The 15,719-nt window shown below is 42.9% G+C and overlaps 1 protein-coding gene across 1 annotated transcript in view; it reads left to right on the top strand.

Moving 5' to 3' along the window:
* Nucleotides 1–15,719, top strand: part of LOC120846821 (dedicator of cytokinesis protein 9) — an 85,896-nt gene that overhangs the window by 25,323 nt on the left and 44,854 nt on the right. Inside the window, exons 12-22 of the mRNA XM_040503944.2 lie at nt 3,383–3,594; nt 4,369–4,491; nt 5,180–5,265; nt 6,277–6,464; nt 8,532–8,597; nt 9,174–9,266; nt 12,011–12,168; nt 12,640–12,727; nt 13,233–13,319; nt 13,998–14,090; nt 15,486–15,545. Of these exons, the coding sequence (XP_040359878.1) occupies nt 3,383–3,594; nt 4,369–4,491; nt 5,180–5,265; nt 6,277–6,464; nt 8,532–8,597; nt 9,174–9,266; nt 12,011–12,168; nt 12,640–12,727; nt 13,233–13,319; nt 13,998–14,090; nt 15,486–15,545 (1,254 nt within the window). The remainder of the gene's footprint in view (nt 1–3,382; nt 3,595–4,368; nt 4,492–5,179; nt 5,266–6,276; nt 6,465–8,531; nt 8,598–9,173; nt 9,267–12,010; nt 12,169–12,639; nt 12,728–13,232; nt 13,320–13,997; nt 14,091–15,485; nt 15,546–15,719) is intronic.

The raw sequence follows: 15,719 nt of genomic DNA, 5'->3' as shown, positions 1-15,719 counted from the left end.
CCCCTGCACCTGTGTAAATTGTTTTTTCCAGCTAATGCACTAGTTTAGCAGATCTGAGCCACCCCTTGATGGGTAACTATGTGCCAAGCACTCTCTTGCATGTGCTTTCGGGTGCACAGGGTCTTTAAGCTTCTGCACTTCTTTGTTAAAGGGGCGGTACAACAATTTACGGACTTTGGCTAATTAATTGCGGGAATTGATCCCGGCCACATATAAAATGAAGGACCGAAAACTATTCTTTCCTGCTTGCCCTAGTTTTCATTAAAAAAAATAAAAGAAATTGGTATCTCTTGCACCCCTCAACTCAACATTGAAGCGGCACCAGCTTCGCCTGTGACGTCATTCGGAGTGGCGTTGGTTTCCGGTTGGGTTCTTCTGGCTTCCGTTTCCCCAGCGATCGCCGGCTCGCCAGGCCCTCGCCGCTCTCCCGCTACTCCCGCTCTCCCGCCGATTCCCAACCAACATGGCGGCATGGGCGGACGGCCTGAGCGACGTCGAGCGCAAGATGCTTGCGACGCGGCGGGCAGTCGAAGTCGAAGTCGAGGTCGAGACACCAGGAACAATAACGACACCACGATACTACGGACCACGACCAACGCACTCCGTCGAGCGAGGGAAAGACAAAACGTTCGGGTTGCTCGTGTAGCCGCCGTAGGCGCCTCAGGCGTCGACGGATGACGGCGACGGCAGGTTTTGTCGACTTGCGGTAGATGGCGCCACAAATAATTCATACCCTTTTAGCGGCAATATTAGGCTTTTGAAGCGTTTCTGCATGCCTAAGCAAAAAGATTTTTTAAACTTAACCTCAAATCAAGCTTACAATTGCCTAACACTATCACTTACAAAAACCACTCCGAATGACGGCCGCAGGTTGGGAAAAAAAACATTTTTTATTTTGCGATTACGCAGCGAAATAGAGGTATTTTGGGGTATGGTGGCACTTTTTCTCTTACTTATGCCGAAGTAAAGAATATAAAAAATACAAGCTGCACATTCGTTCAGTGTTAAAATCATTGCACCGCCCCTTTAAGTATACCGTAGAATACCGCGGATCCGCCCATTCCACATTAAGCGCCCATTACCAAATTCGTAAGATCTGAGAAAACACGCACAGTACATTTATGTGTAAAATTGATGACCAAACAAGCGACCATTTCCCATTTTCTTGCGATTATCTCCAAAGTTTGAGTGGGCACTTGCCCTGTATTTTACGGTAGGGTGTCCGGAGCAGACCTTCCGCCGTAAAAAGAGCTGGAAAAATCGGTGCCCGCGCATAGAAAGCCCAGACTTTCACCAAATGTGCGCTGAGCTGGTCAGTTTTGCCGTGTGAAATTTCAAGGTGCACTTCATTTTCCATAAAAAATTAGAGCAAAAATCTTGGCAAAGTCAAGGCTCGCTGACGATTCACTTAGCGATGCCATTTACTAGTGGCATCATCTCCTGATAGGGACAGCAAGCAAATTGAGTGCGTCGTCTGCTCGCTATGCCTATCAGGAGATGGCGTCACAAGTAAGAAGCGTCGCTAACTCGTTCATTTGTGAACGTGCCATACCTTGACTTCGGCGAGCTTTGAAATTTCACACGATAAGACTGACCTGCTCAGTGCACATTCGGTGAAATTTCAAGCTTTCTACTTGCGGGCGCCGATTTTTCCGCCTCGTTTTGCAGCAGAAGGTCTGTTTGGGACACCCTATAAATGCCGAGATCAGCAGGGGTTCCTCAACATCGAAAGGTGTGAGAACACCTGGTATAAGGTATTGCGTTGCTACTGCAAAACAAGCTCGAAATTGTGTGGTTTGCTTTCATTTGTCCCAAAACATACTTTAGCTGTGTAGCATACATAACCAATTCAAAGTACCTCATCCCTTGTTTCATCGGCTCTCACACTGGGTTCCTGGGAACCTAGATTTAGCACCTGTAGTTCACCGACTCCATCTTTGTTCATAAGGAAATCGGTTTTTTACTTGTAACCTTTAACCGAGGCAAGTTTGCTCTTTCAAATTTTCAAAAAACAAATGCACCACCCAGCTGCACCTTTGTGCTGAATAGACCCTTTCCAAAAGTGCATGCCATGTAGTAGCTGCTGCACGTATTATTCGAGTCCGCCAATGTTTGGACACATACTCTGAATATTTAGTCATGGCAAATAGTGGATTTTGAGTTCGATACGAATTCAATGCGAATACTGGTTATGGCCGAATATTTTCTAATCGAATATTGAGTAGTTTTTTGAAGCCTTTCACTAGTGCCCCATGCTTAAACGAAAGCTGTGCTGAATTCATGAAGGTTGTTCCTGAGCTTCTACTTGTTCACTTCTAAGCTCAGTTAATTTTAACATAACCGTTTATAAACTGTGGCATAAACGACAAATTTGTTGCTTTTATCCTAATTGAGGGGATTTCTAAATCTGCTTGCTATATGCGAATATTCTTCGTTCAAATTCAAACTTTGAAAAAAAAAATAATAAGGGCACAAATGATGAATACAGGTTGTCAAAACATTGCTGCTAACATTACACTCTTGCATAATCATGGCCATTTGACCCCAATGAGTGCACTGTAGGGTTGTGCAAATATTCAAATTTTCGGATAGTTTCGAATAATAAGCTATTTGATATTCGCTTTGAGATGAACCGCAATATTCATACTTTTTAAAGTGTTGATTGCGGCGGGTTAGCCCCTTTGAGTGTGCTCACAGAGTATCTGTGCGCTGTGGGGAAGCAATACCTGCAGAGCCCGTGATCTCCGTGGGTGTTGCTTCCCCACAGTGCACTGGTGCTCAGTGAGAAGCACACTCAATGGGGCTAACCCACCGCGATCAACCCTTCGTAAAGTTTGAATATCGCAGTTCATGTCGAAGAAACTATGGAGTAGTGTATTATTCCATACTACTATTCGAAAATCCGAATATTAGCACAACCCTACAGTGAATACGTATTAGACATGAGAGCAGCATCGGCACTTAACCCAAGCTTGACTCAGCACATACAAAAAACGATGGCTTTGTCAGTGTTTGGCGAGGAGTGGGATCCAGTCACACGCTTCATGGCCAAGAAATGTTGCTTAAAGGGGTTTTGAAAAGGGTCTTTTAGGCCGTGTTCCAAAATTTACTCGATCTTACTCCAGGGTAAGGATTTTGTACCTGAGCATTCTAAAACTTACCTGCGTCCAGCGCTTTTCAATCTGTGTTGTCACGTGACACGACCTGCCGGAGTAACTCGGATTTATTTAGGCAAGATTTTGAACACAGCCTTAGAGTGTCGAAACATATGTAACTGATTTTCGTGATTTATTTGAAGGGGGTTGAGTTTGTTACCCACCCGCTGTAGAGCAGTGCCTGCGCTTGAGCACGTTGTGGTGAACGGCCGGGGACACAATTCCAGGCGGTGTTCACAGTCCAGAGGCCGGAGCCCGAGCTGTTCCTGGTGGTGCGCATCGAGAAGGTGCTCCAGGGCAACATTGCCCAAGCATCGGAGCCGTACTTGCGCCACGGCAGCTTGGGCGACGCCAAGCAGGGCACCAAGGCCCAGAAGTTGGTGCGCACCTGCTGCCAGAGGCTGGGCCACTACCGGATGCCCTTTGCCTGGGCCGCCAAGTGAGTCGCAGCGCCATTTTTGCTTCGGACGGACGCCGCCTAGGCCGACTCACACACTTGCGAGTGGTTACGACTGTGTGCCTTAAAACCTCTTACAACAAGAGTACGCGTTGGTGCCATACTTTCTTTTTAATTCTTTTTTTTTTTAGTATTTTTAAGGGGTGTTTAAACACGGTTGGGGGCTGGTTAGTTCCCTTCGTGTGGAATCTTGCATCTTTGAACCTCGCTAGAATGTTCTGGGCTGAGGACTCGTTTTTTGCGCTTGTTGCATATATTTCACTTGCTCCTGGATGTGACAGAGGTGTAGTGGAGCTACCTGGGACGTGGTCCCATATGTTACAGGTGACACCAGTGGCTGCAGGGTGATAGGTAGCGAGCAGTTAAAACGCGAAACTAGGCCGTGACTGTGTTTCAGGAGATAAAATTCCCACTTAAAGATTCCGGGCTGGAACCAGTAGAGAACCAAACTGGTTTTATATGGTGAAAACTCATTCAACTTGTTGTAGGCTACAAAAATAGCTAGATTCTAAATTCAAAATGGTAAAATAGTTGGACCTGTCATTATTATTGTTATTTGTGAGGATCGTAGTTACCCCTTCACATATGCTAACTTTGGGTGCCTTGAGTTAACAGTAAGTGAAATAAAATACCTGCCCTAAATTACTTAAATATTATTTGGTAAAAAGTTGAGAAAGAGGTAGGGTAGCTGAAGGCCATTTTTCCAGGAAAAGCAAAGTGTGCCGAAAGGAGGATCTTGTTTTCTTTTCTTTTCAGAGCAATCTTCACCCGCTTCTCCTGCGAGCTGGACAAGTCTTTAGACTTTGGACATATCTACCGGCACGACAGTGCTAAACTCTCGGAGGAGGACATCCTAAAGTTCCTTTTTGACCTTAGGAGGTATGTATGCTTACCAACTGTGTTTGGTTCACTTTTTTTTTACCGTTGTGGCACAGATACTGGAAGTTTTCTGCCCCAGATTAGTTCACCATATTTGGCCCTGGTGGAGGCTTTTAGCTGAATTAAGTGGTCGTGCCCTGTGCTTTCACTATCGCTCTTAGACAACAATGCTTGTGGAGAAATATCTGATCCCATACTCTAGGAAGGGAAGGGCCTTAGCATTAATGTTTATAGAGTTAATATTTGCAGCTGACAGGGGAGGTTGTTTGTTAGTCACATTTTTTAAACTCGTGTCATGTTTGTTAGTAGATGACAAAGAGAAGGCATTTGCTGACATGTCTGGCTTTTTTTTGTGTGTGTACATTTTGATATGAAACATGTTATGCATGTAACATGTTTTATTGTAATCAAAGTGACTTGGGTGGTTGCAATTAGTTTTCATTGCCTGAGAACATTACATCTTTGATTGCACTTTTCATCAAATGATTACCTACTTAAATGTAGTTTGCCATCCAGCAACATATGGAAGGAAACTGAACAAAAAAAGAATGTAGATCACTTTGCATAACAGCTGTTTGTAGACCTGCCCTAATTTCTTTAAAGACCCCAACGCCCTAGCTTTTTGTGCTTTCTCTCAGCTGACCCTCTCCACCCAAATTACCTGTCATTGTCTTTTCTGTGTTTGCAGGCCAGAGAAAGCAAAGCACTTCACTGTGATACCAGGCCAGATTAAAGTCACCCTCAAATCTCTAAAGCCTGAGGATCAAATTGAAAGTGAGTGCACCGGTCCCCTTCCAAAACCTGTTTGTTGTGGCGGCTTCGGGCCGGCAGGAAGGTCGTTGATTCCTTTCTGTCTGAAGGCCGGCTTTTCCGTACCGCCTCCTGATCGCTCCAGATTAGTTGGCAGATTAGCGGGAAATCGCATTAATGGGCCTGCGTTTGTTTTTAGTTACTTACGTGTCGCGTTTGTTTTGCCTGGGGCTTGGGGAGAGAGAGGGTAACGTAGCATAACAAGATGAGGTTCTGTTCTGTGGTGCCTGCTATATGCTCTGATTATGCAATCTGTTTTGCATCATATGTTTCTTTCTTATTAAAAAAAAGTATTGGCCTTGTGGTCTTGGTGGCTTAACATTGTTGCAGTGATCGCTAATGTAATATTACTAACCTTGTCCAGTGCACTGCTCTTGTAATCTACCTCTTTAAAATAAACAGAACAATTGGGAACAGGTTGGAAAGTCTCCAAAATAATAAAAGGTAAATTAGCAACCAGTCTAGCCTTGAGATATGCTGAGACTGGTTCACGCCGCAGACAATCAATTTAGGCGATGCAGTGTAATTGCTAACCTGAGGTCTTCAGTGTTCATGATGCAATAGTGTTGACACAATCGCAAGCCTATGCCATTCTCAACCCAATCGAAAGGGGCAGGAGTGGGTTAGAACCCAGGAGTTATTCCCGCAATGTAATTTCATTTTACAGTGCAATATTTGTGCTTTGCTCCGCACGCACAGAGCTGTGGTGCGCTAATGTGCACGGCCACCGATCGTCAGCCATTCGTTTCCACATACTTTGCCATAGACACAACCAGACAAAGTTCTGTCGAAGGTGTTGACACTTAAGCTTTAGAAGTGCGTAGGATGAGCTAAAATCTCAGACTTTGTCTTTTTAAAACTTCTGCTCGCTCGTCGTTCTTTGTTATTTTTGTTCGGGCGAAACGCCGATCGGCACGAGAAATTGTGCTGTTTTTTGCGTTTTTGCCTCCTTTTTGATTCTGCCCACCCCGACAGACTCTCTGACGCCGTCCCTGGTGCCCGTGGAGCCGTTCCCAATCCCCCCGAAGAGGGATCCCACCCTGGAGATCCAGCAGTTCCCCACGGAGGTGGCGGCCGACAGCCACCCGTTCTGCTCCTACCTCAACCACTTGTACGTCTACCCAAGGAGCCTGAAGTATGACAGCCAGAAGACCTTCGCCAAGGTGACTCTCACCTTTGACTTGTAAATGGAACATTTTTACAGCGAAGCTGCTGTGCACTAGGATCTGGGAAAAAAAATGTGTCCGCGAATATTGACAGAAAACTCCCCATTGGTCGTGCCAAGTATGAATAAATAAATATGAAAAGGGGGGCAACCAGCGTGAGTCAGCCTTCCTTGGTATTGTTAGATAGTGAGGTCGTCCCTTGTTATCGTCTCTAGGCATCGTCCTTGAGGTCGTCCTCGAGGTTGTCGTAGGCGTCATCCGAGAGGTCGTCCTTGAGGTCGTCCTTGAGGTTGTCCTCTAGGCGTCGTTTTCAAGGTCGTCCTAGAACTCGTCTTTGAGGTCGTCCTAGACGTCGTCCTGTAGGCATCGTCCTAGACGTCGTAAAATTAACAGCTTTGCTGGTCCTCCATCTTCACAGTGAAAAAGCTGTACAATTTTTCTTTTTAAAGATGTTTAGTTTTTTTATTTTTAAGCCCTAAGAATGTTGCATAAAGTTGCCTTTTCAAGAACTAGAGTGATCATGCATTAAGGAAGGTTTCAAGAAAGGACGAACATAGCCAAACTTTCAACTAGCAACAACATTTATTGAACTCGAAGCTCAATACGTGGTGTTGCTGTGCTCCGTTTCACCTCACGATGAACCCCCGCAGATGCTACGGGCCATCTCGGCCAATCCAGAGCAGCAACTCTGTCGCGTGACCAGGCGCCTTGTACGTCGCTCTGCCCTTACCAAAGGTCACGTTGGATTGGTTCCGTTGGCTCGCAGCGTCTGTCTATCGAAAGGTGAAACAAAGTAGAGTTGGGAGTTTGAGTCTGTTTGCCTTTAAAGGGACAGGATATTTATGCTCGCTGAGGTTTTTTTATTTGAACACGACATATAGGAGCCCAACTACCCAGAACACAATTTGCAGCTCCCAAAAACAGCTGGTCGAGAATCGGTCGGTTTCAGTCGCGCTCACTTTCTTTTCCGTGGTCACGTGGCGTTTAAACTATGGGTACCAAATATATTCAAAGTCGTGGATCATCTAAGGCACGCATTCAATATTAAAAATAGAAAAGAATACAAACCCCATTTTTGTGGCTGCCAAAAAAATAAAAATTATGTTTATTGAAAAAAAAAAAAAAAAATTGCATACACTACAGGAAGTACATGTACACGTCATTCTCAATATGGCAGCGTATTACGGGCTGGATGACGCAATGGACCAACATTGCGACAAACGTTGGCACGTTGCTATGTAACGTCGTTCCTTCGTGGTACCGGCCAATCGGCCTTCAAGTACAGAACATTGGGCGGAAGAGATATGAGTGCGAAACAATCACGCTACAAACGATGTACGCAAATTCGTCGTCTGCTTCACACACTGGAGATGCGGAGAAAAAAAAGTTTGGTTGGGTGTAGCCGTATGACTTCTGAGAACAAGCTTGCGTGCTCGTGTTTTGTTTTCGAGCAGTTTGGTTTTTTGGCTTTATTAAAAATATATGTGATTTTGTACCAAAATGTTGATTGGGTAGTCTCCTGACTTTAACTAGCATGAGAAGTATTTAACAGATAATTTTAAATTTAATCTAAGTTGAAACAAAACGTGAAGGTGATCAGAGCTAGGTAAAACACAGAATTTGAGAAGGAAAATTTTTGTAAGTCTTGCAGTGGTGGCGCAAGTATTGCTCTGAGTCTCCATGCTGCTCCGAAACTTCAGGAATTTTTCTTTTCGAAATAATTTTAGGCTATTTTAGAGAGCACTGTTTCAAATCGATTCCATTCAGTGTCCCAAATTCAGAATCATGTGTATTACCTGTTGTGGAAACAAAAAAAAAAAATTTACTAGAACTTTTTATTTGGGACATGTCTCATCATTACAAATGTATAAAGTGAAGTGAAAAAAAAAAAAAAAAGGACAGGTGAGAAATTTGTCCTTCTTTCCTTCCCACTTTCTGGCCATCTTTCTCATTGTCTTTTGTCACTAATGAATGGTGTTGCTTAGTCTGAAATTGTTATTAACTCAGTGAAAGGCATTCATGAAAAAAAATATTGAGGCAAAGGGAATGCTTGGTTTCCTTTAGGCTCGGAACATTTCCTGTTGTGTGGAGCTACGTGACAGAGATGAAGATGGCACAAAGCCTCTCAGGGTAAGTCCCAACTTTTATAGCTTCATGGAAAGTTTGCACCATTTCGAAAATGTTAAATATGTATGCAGATATGTATTAGTACTATTGTTCCAGCTTCCCAAGTAATTCTTTTGGCCTCATTTGATTGCAGGAGTGATTTGAATCTAAGTAAGCATTAAGAAAAGGGCATTTATTTTTACATGTGATTCCATAGCTTGAGGAGAGATCATACACCCTGCATAAGGACAGAGCAGCAAAATAAATTTAAAGTAAGCTGGGTGTGAAGGATGTTCCTTAAAAATTTCTTCTACACTTCTTTTTTTTTTTGTGATGGCACATATTGTTATGATAGGTATTTTATGAAAATTATGCTTTTTTATTGTCTTAATGTCGACCCAGTCAAGTTGAAAAAATCTAGCTTTGCATAAGTGTCAGTAAATCCCTCTTCGCATCTTGCAGGCATTTCTATTTTGCTAGTTTGTTCATTGTTTGTATTTCTGGCAGCTCAACTTTTAATTTTTTTAGGCTTTTGAGGAGTTCATTCAGATTGTGCATGTAAAACAATAAAATACTCAAAATCTGATACCTGAACTGCAGTGCATCTATGGCCGCCCAGGGGAGTCACTTTATGTGACCCAGTCCTTCACTGCTGTCACCCATCACTGTGTCACTCCTGACTTCTATGAAGAGGTAAGGAGACCTACACTCTGTTTTGCTACTAGAGTCATCCTGATATTCACACTTTGAATCAAAACAGTGCTTCACGAATGCTTAGGGATTCGTGAGGCATCAACAGCCTTGTGAATGCCTGAGCATTTATGAGATGGTTAATGCCTCAATACTAGACAGATGCAGTGCCAAAGAGATTGGTATAAAAATGGTAGTTTCTAAGCATAACATATTTGAGACTGTATGCGGTGGCCGAACTGCTGTGCCATTTGTGCCAAACTGCACCGGAACAAATAATTTGCTACGTGCTGCTCCAAAGGCTGTATTTGCGCACAGTTTATGCCATGTCTGCGCCAAAAGGGAGCTGTTTCCGAAGAGGAAACTGGAAGTGTCTGGCACATGGAATTGTTGGCGATGCCACTGAAAATTAAGAAAGTACATTTATTGTTTTTTTTAGGATGCCTAAGTTTATGTAAAGAGTAGGGCTGTGCAAATATTCAAATTTTTAAATAATGCATTATTTGATATTCACTTTAATATTAACTTCAATATTCATACTTTCGAAGTGGCGATTGCGGCGGGTGAGCCCTCTTGAGTGGGCTTCTCCTCAAGCACTGGTGCACTGTGGAGAAGCAATACTCGAGGAGCTGACACTGCGATCCGGCGACTCGCTTCGTGGCAGCGCAGCCGTGTGCTTAGGCAAAACACACACCTTCAAAATGGTATAATGCATGCCTCGTGTATTAAAAAAAAAAAAAAGGAATTGTAATTGTTGATATTTACATTGCAGTAAATTCTTTAAAATTTAACTGTGGCTACTATGCATAGGTATATGTTAGGCAGCGATGTTCTGACAACCTGTGTTCATTAGTTCTGATTTTTTTTAAAATTATGAATCAAAGAAAATACTTTTATATAGCAAGAAGATTTCTAAACCCCCTTGATTAGGTATTGCTGAGCTCATTTATAGGTTTAATTGTATGTCAAATCTGTCATTTGCTTGCCATCTCCATGTAGGTATTAAACTTTTTGAAGCCACAACCTATAAATATAGCTGGGCAATCTATAAATATGGTGGGCCATTAGAAGCTTGGTAACAGCGTTTGCAAGTACAGCTGAATTTTCAATTAAGCAGGGTGTAACAGTGGTGAAAGCCGCGGAGAAAGGTGCAGCAACTATTCAATATTCAATTAAGAAATATTCGGCCAAAACCGATATTCACTTTCAATTTGCTTCGAACCCAAAATCTACCGTATTATTTGTGCATGCCTTAAGAAGAGTTGTTGGTTTTTGTGCGAATGCATACCTGCCAACTCTTCCGAAATTTTCGTAAAATGTATGAATTGGGACTAGACTAATTTTACGATTTTACGAATCTTGCTTCAAATCTTACAAAAAATATATATGTTTTTTTTATTTTTTTTCGTTTTTGTAATTCCGTTGTTGGCCGTATCTTGCACCGCCACAAGAGGGTGATAGGTACCGTCCACAGCAGCGTCGTGGTTTTTACTATCCGTCTATCCGGTGGCCATGGATCGAAAACCAATCCAAAGCTCAAAGCCTTTGTTCGTGTGTTTGGCGGTGCACAGGTGCATGTTTGTTCGGCGTGTTCAGATGTTGTTGGGCCTCATTGTTTCGGCCAGTTTTGAGACAAGAAGTACGGCGTCTGTGTTTGTTGCACGTGTAACTGTTTCATTCTCCTGGTCACTGGCTTCGCGGCGCAATGCCGAATTCAAAACCTCAAAAGAGGTACTTTCAGGTGTTCCTGAAGCCCTACACGCCAAAAGTTCCGTGCTTCGTGCCGCCCAAAAAGCGAGAGAAGTTTGGATTGTGTAGCACGTGCATGTGTGATGTAAGTGTTTCGCACGCTGGCCAGGCTGACATTAAGCAGAACATCGCTTCGCGTAAACCCCCCGCCGCAGCCGCACAACTTTTACGAATTTGAAAGTCCACAGGTTGGCAGGTATGCGAATGGTGCTCACATCGATTGCAATGAAAAGCTAGTGCTACTTGTTGTGATTGGTTAGAGTAGCTATGTGCTCCGCTTAGCTGCTGTATGAACAGTAGCAGGTAAAATACGAGCGAGGGCAATGTGCGGCACATTCAACACAAAAGTGTCCACCTGACGTCAAACTTGCAATAGTAATTACGTCACTGTGATACAAACCCTACAAAGTAGTCAAACACATTTTTTGTGTCAAACACAGACCAAAGACGTCATCAATACTCCGAATAGGTTAATTGAGGCATCTGCAAAATTAACTGCGTGTGATTGTTGAACAAATAAATAAATACCTGTAGCAGCTAGGTCCCCTGTAGGTATGACACTTTAAAAAATAGTCTCCCAACACCCCAACAACTGTAGTTTTTTCCACAGGCTAACTTCAAAAGCGATCATAAAATTTTCTGACATGAAAGCTCAAAATTGGTCTGCTCCAAAAGGGGGAATCTCTGCTCCAAAATCCACTTTCCCTGCTAAAAGAGCTGCTCCAAATCACCACTTGTCAGTTCCACCACTGTATACAACACCTCTGAATTCTAGGTTTTGATTTTTACTTAAATGTTACCTCCTTACCTTGGTGATGCGTCCATTCCGAATCTCACAAAAATCACATAAAAGCTAAAAGATGCCTATGCTAAAGCAGTTGATGTAGAGGCACGTTGATGCCTGTCTCCTTTAGATAATGCATTAGTCGGGCTAGCCCATGTTTATTCAAGGTGAATGTGTGCACATACCTGTACATACCTGCCCCAACGCAATGCAGGTGAAGATAGGGCTTCCCCTGGACCTTCACGATAAGCACCACCTGCTGTTCACCTTCTACCATGTGAGCTGCGACATGGTCAAGGCCACCAAGCGAAAGGACGGCCCTGTTGAGACTGTGGTCGGTTACTCCTGGCTCCCGCTGCTCAACAAGGGCAGGTGAGTGTGCCCATATTGCTATTTCTTTTATGTGGACTTCCATTGCTGCAAGAACAAACCTGGCATCTGGGAAATTCTTGTGGAAATTGTGTCTGCTCAGTAGAGTACTTTGAATGGTTTAGGGGCTGAAGTGAGATCATCTCTACTTTGATCTTGCTCACTTTGTCTCAAACTGGTAGGGAAGCTGGGGAGAAGGGGCCTGGCGGATTTCAAAATAACGGCTAGCATTTTTTTGGGAAGCTTTGAAGAAATTCACTTTTTTGTAAAGAAACTCATCTCCAAATATGTGCAGGCCTGTAGTCATGCTTGAAGTGAATGTGTGTGAATTAATGGGTTTACAGTGCCTATAGTTGGCTCAGCATGAATGCTGCGATGGGTTGGTTAGTAGGTGCTACAGGGTTGCAATCTCTGGAGGCTTGCTAGGGTAGCGAGTACGCTGCCACTGTCGTCTTATGCTGTTTCTTGTTCCAGGCTGAACATTGAAGAGGGCATCTTGCCCGTTGCATCCAATCTACCTGCTGGATATCTTTCGTTCAAGCCCCTTGGACTTGGGAAAGGGGTGAGTAGGAGCCTTGCCTTAGTATACGTATCCGTTCCCGTGAAATGCGAGTTTGCGGCGGGTTTCCGTCTGTACCGTGAAACAAATCTGCTGCATCCGCAGTCTGCGGTATCTTTTCCCGTGACGAGTTTATAGAGAAGTCCCGCACCGTGGAACGCAAATTAACTTTTTATAAAGTTTTGCTGTTGATCCCCATGTTTTTCACCATTCATCCCTTCATCTTGGGTGGGAATTCTTATGGAAGTTTAGAGTAACTAGGTTTGCTTGATTGAATGCTTTCATGAAAACCATGTGGACTGCACAATAACAGCTCATGCTTCACTACTGTATGTGGATCTCCTATAGTGACATCTTACACTGACATGGATCACTCTCATTCTTTTCTGTTTTAATCATAGTTAGGTGGTGGGTTTGCAGTGGTACCATAACAGTGTCGGAAAGTGCTTGAGGGCAGAGAGGGGGGAGAGACCAAGACTTTTTTGAGAGAGTCTCTCTTCTCTTCCAGTTCTGTGGACCTGACGTCCGGATGGTTGAGGGAGGCAGGGAGCTGTTCAAGGTCGGCTTCAAATTGGTCTCCACCGTACATACCAAGGTACCTCTTCTGATTCTTACACTGAGTATATCTATCTATTTTTCGTATGATTCAACGGTGCTACTATATTGTGAATAAACTGGCACTGTATTCGGTGACTGGGTAAGATGGCAGCCGATGCTCTGCCCCCCAGCGCTGCCTTTCTTTCTTCGCAACACTGGCGCATGTGCAGCCAAAGCCCAGTGGAGTTCCTCAAGTACATGCTGGAGGTGCAGCTTCTTCTGCATTCTTAACTTGTAACCAACCACGAGTATTTTCGAGGCTTTCTTAATGTTCATTTGATGCAATTACAGCGAAACTATCTCTAGCTCAAGTTTGGCTTTTCAAAGGTCATTTTGCTTTTCTTACTGAGGTTTCACACCGAAAACACTTGAACAAAAAGTGAGCGGCAGCACAGGGCAAGCCATACTTTCAGCTCTGTTATACATCTCTTTTTGTTCCTGTGTCTTTTGGCATTAAACTTTCGGTCTTAATTGCTTAGTTTTCTTGCTTCTCGTTCGAAGCACTGGCAGACTTTTTTATATTAGGAATTCCATAATGGGGGAGTTTGCTTGGCAAGCATTTATTTTCTGATTAGTGTAGTTTGTTATATTCTTAAGAGCTGTCATTTTAAGTCTTCCTCAATTAAGAAAAAAAAAATGGACCCTGCAAACTTGGCTTTCTTTTGTTTTGCCTTAGGACCAACACCTGCAGAACTTCTTCGTACACTGTCAGAAGCTGCTCGAGACTAAGATCCTGGGTCCGGACACCGAGACAAGTACTCTCCTCAAGGTAGACTTGGATGTGAATTGTACCTTGCTGTATTTTAAATCCTGCATAGTATTCGTATGTTCAAGCATAATGGTTTGTTTATAGCAGGATTCCATCATCCACACTACAGGGGGGAGGGGATGGGAAACGGGAGACAGGGCGGGACGGGGCTTGCACACGAAACAAGAGTTTTTGTATGTTATGATCATGTACTATCTGTTGCTAAAATGTGGCACTAATTTTTTTTTTTTAATTTTGTTTTTTTAAAGTTAGCATGAAATTGCTTGTTCTATAGCCTGTGCCGATTGGGTTGTAACTGCCTGAGCAATGCATTCGTTCTGCTTTAACCATGCCTGACGTGTGATTTTTGATGCTTGAGAAGCTTTGCAGAAATTCGCTACAGTCTGAAGTTGCCTGGCACAGACTTGTTGGGCTGCTCAAACACAAGGCTCTTGAAAAAAGAAAAATTTTTTGTTTTGTTTTAATAACAAGAAGCTTTTAACTTAATATGTTGTCTTTGAACTTGTTTATTGAGTTGTGTTCTCACATTTGACTGAGATCTACCTGTTTTGCTCGGCTGTTCCTGCATGGCTACTAACCAACAATCTGTCTTCTGTATTTAACGGCTAAGCATGATGACAATGGTGCATGTCAGTCACCTTTTTTTTGCTTGCATTTTCTAGCATTTTTTGTTTGTTTATTGGAGAGGTTTAATAGGATTTTTTTGTTTGTTTTTTGGAGAGGTTTAATAGGATTTTTTTGTGAGTGACACAAGTGTCGCTTTGAGGATTGACCATTTCTAAAAACAATCTATACTCCAGTCATTTGGCTTAGATGATCTGTATAATTAAACAAAGCTGTGAAACGATGTGTATCAATATTAAATGAGTGTTAAGAGTCTATCAGTTATACGTCATTCAAGAGATTAGTATCAGTTAGCAAACCCTCAAAAAGCCCTCAAATTGCTGAGAGGAATTTTTGGACAAGACTCATTACATAACTCAAGCCTTTCATTAGGAAATTACCTCATAAAATATTTGCATGAAATTAATGATTGTTACGTCATAGTCAACATCTCTGTCACACGCCAAGCAATCAGGAGTAATGATTCTTGTTACTTTTAGTGTATCGATATGAAAACTTCAATAATTACTCTTTTTCTACAGCATTGCATTTCTCATTTTCGTGTTTCAGGTTGCAATGTAGCATGAGTCTCTTTTATATTGAGGAATAGGATGGCTTACTACAGATATATTTTTAGAGTGGAGCAGATGGATCCATTTCATAGTGAAGATCACGCATATTTGAATTGAGCTTTTGGACTAATGTGCCATAGGGCATAAAAACTGCAAGCTGTTAATTTACAAGCTTGCAGTGCATTCTTGAGAAGGCAGATTGTGTGGTTTTGCCATGCAGGAACAGGCAATTGCCTCAGTTGGCTCTGAACCAGGACGGGAGATCTCTAAGCTGGTCAAGGTTGGTATTTTGCTGTCGTTTAGCCGCTCTCAGATATAAGCAAGGTATTGACTAACTGTACCGATTTTCATGGCAAAGCATTTGTTGTTCTTTTGCGCACATTAAGGGGGAACACTGGTCTTGGGGATTTTTTTCTTATTTTTTTTTTTTTTTTTGCCAAGCCCGATGAAACAG

The sequence above is a fragment of the Ixodes scapularis genome, unplaced genomic scaffold (assembly GCF_016920785.2).
Source record: "Ixodes scapularis isolate PalLabHiFi unplaced genomic scaffold, ASM1692078v2 PGA_scaffold5__190_contigs__length_132052651, whole genome shotgun sequence".
Taxonomy (NCBI): Eukaryota; Metazoa; Arthropoda; class Arachnida; order Ixodida; family Ixodidae; genus Ixodes; species Ixodes scapularis.
The sequence above is the reverse complement of the archived record's forward strand: the minus strand, read 5'-3'. Positions and strand labels throughout refer to the sequence as shown.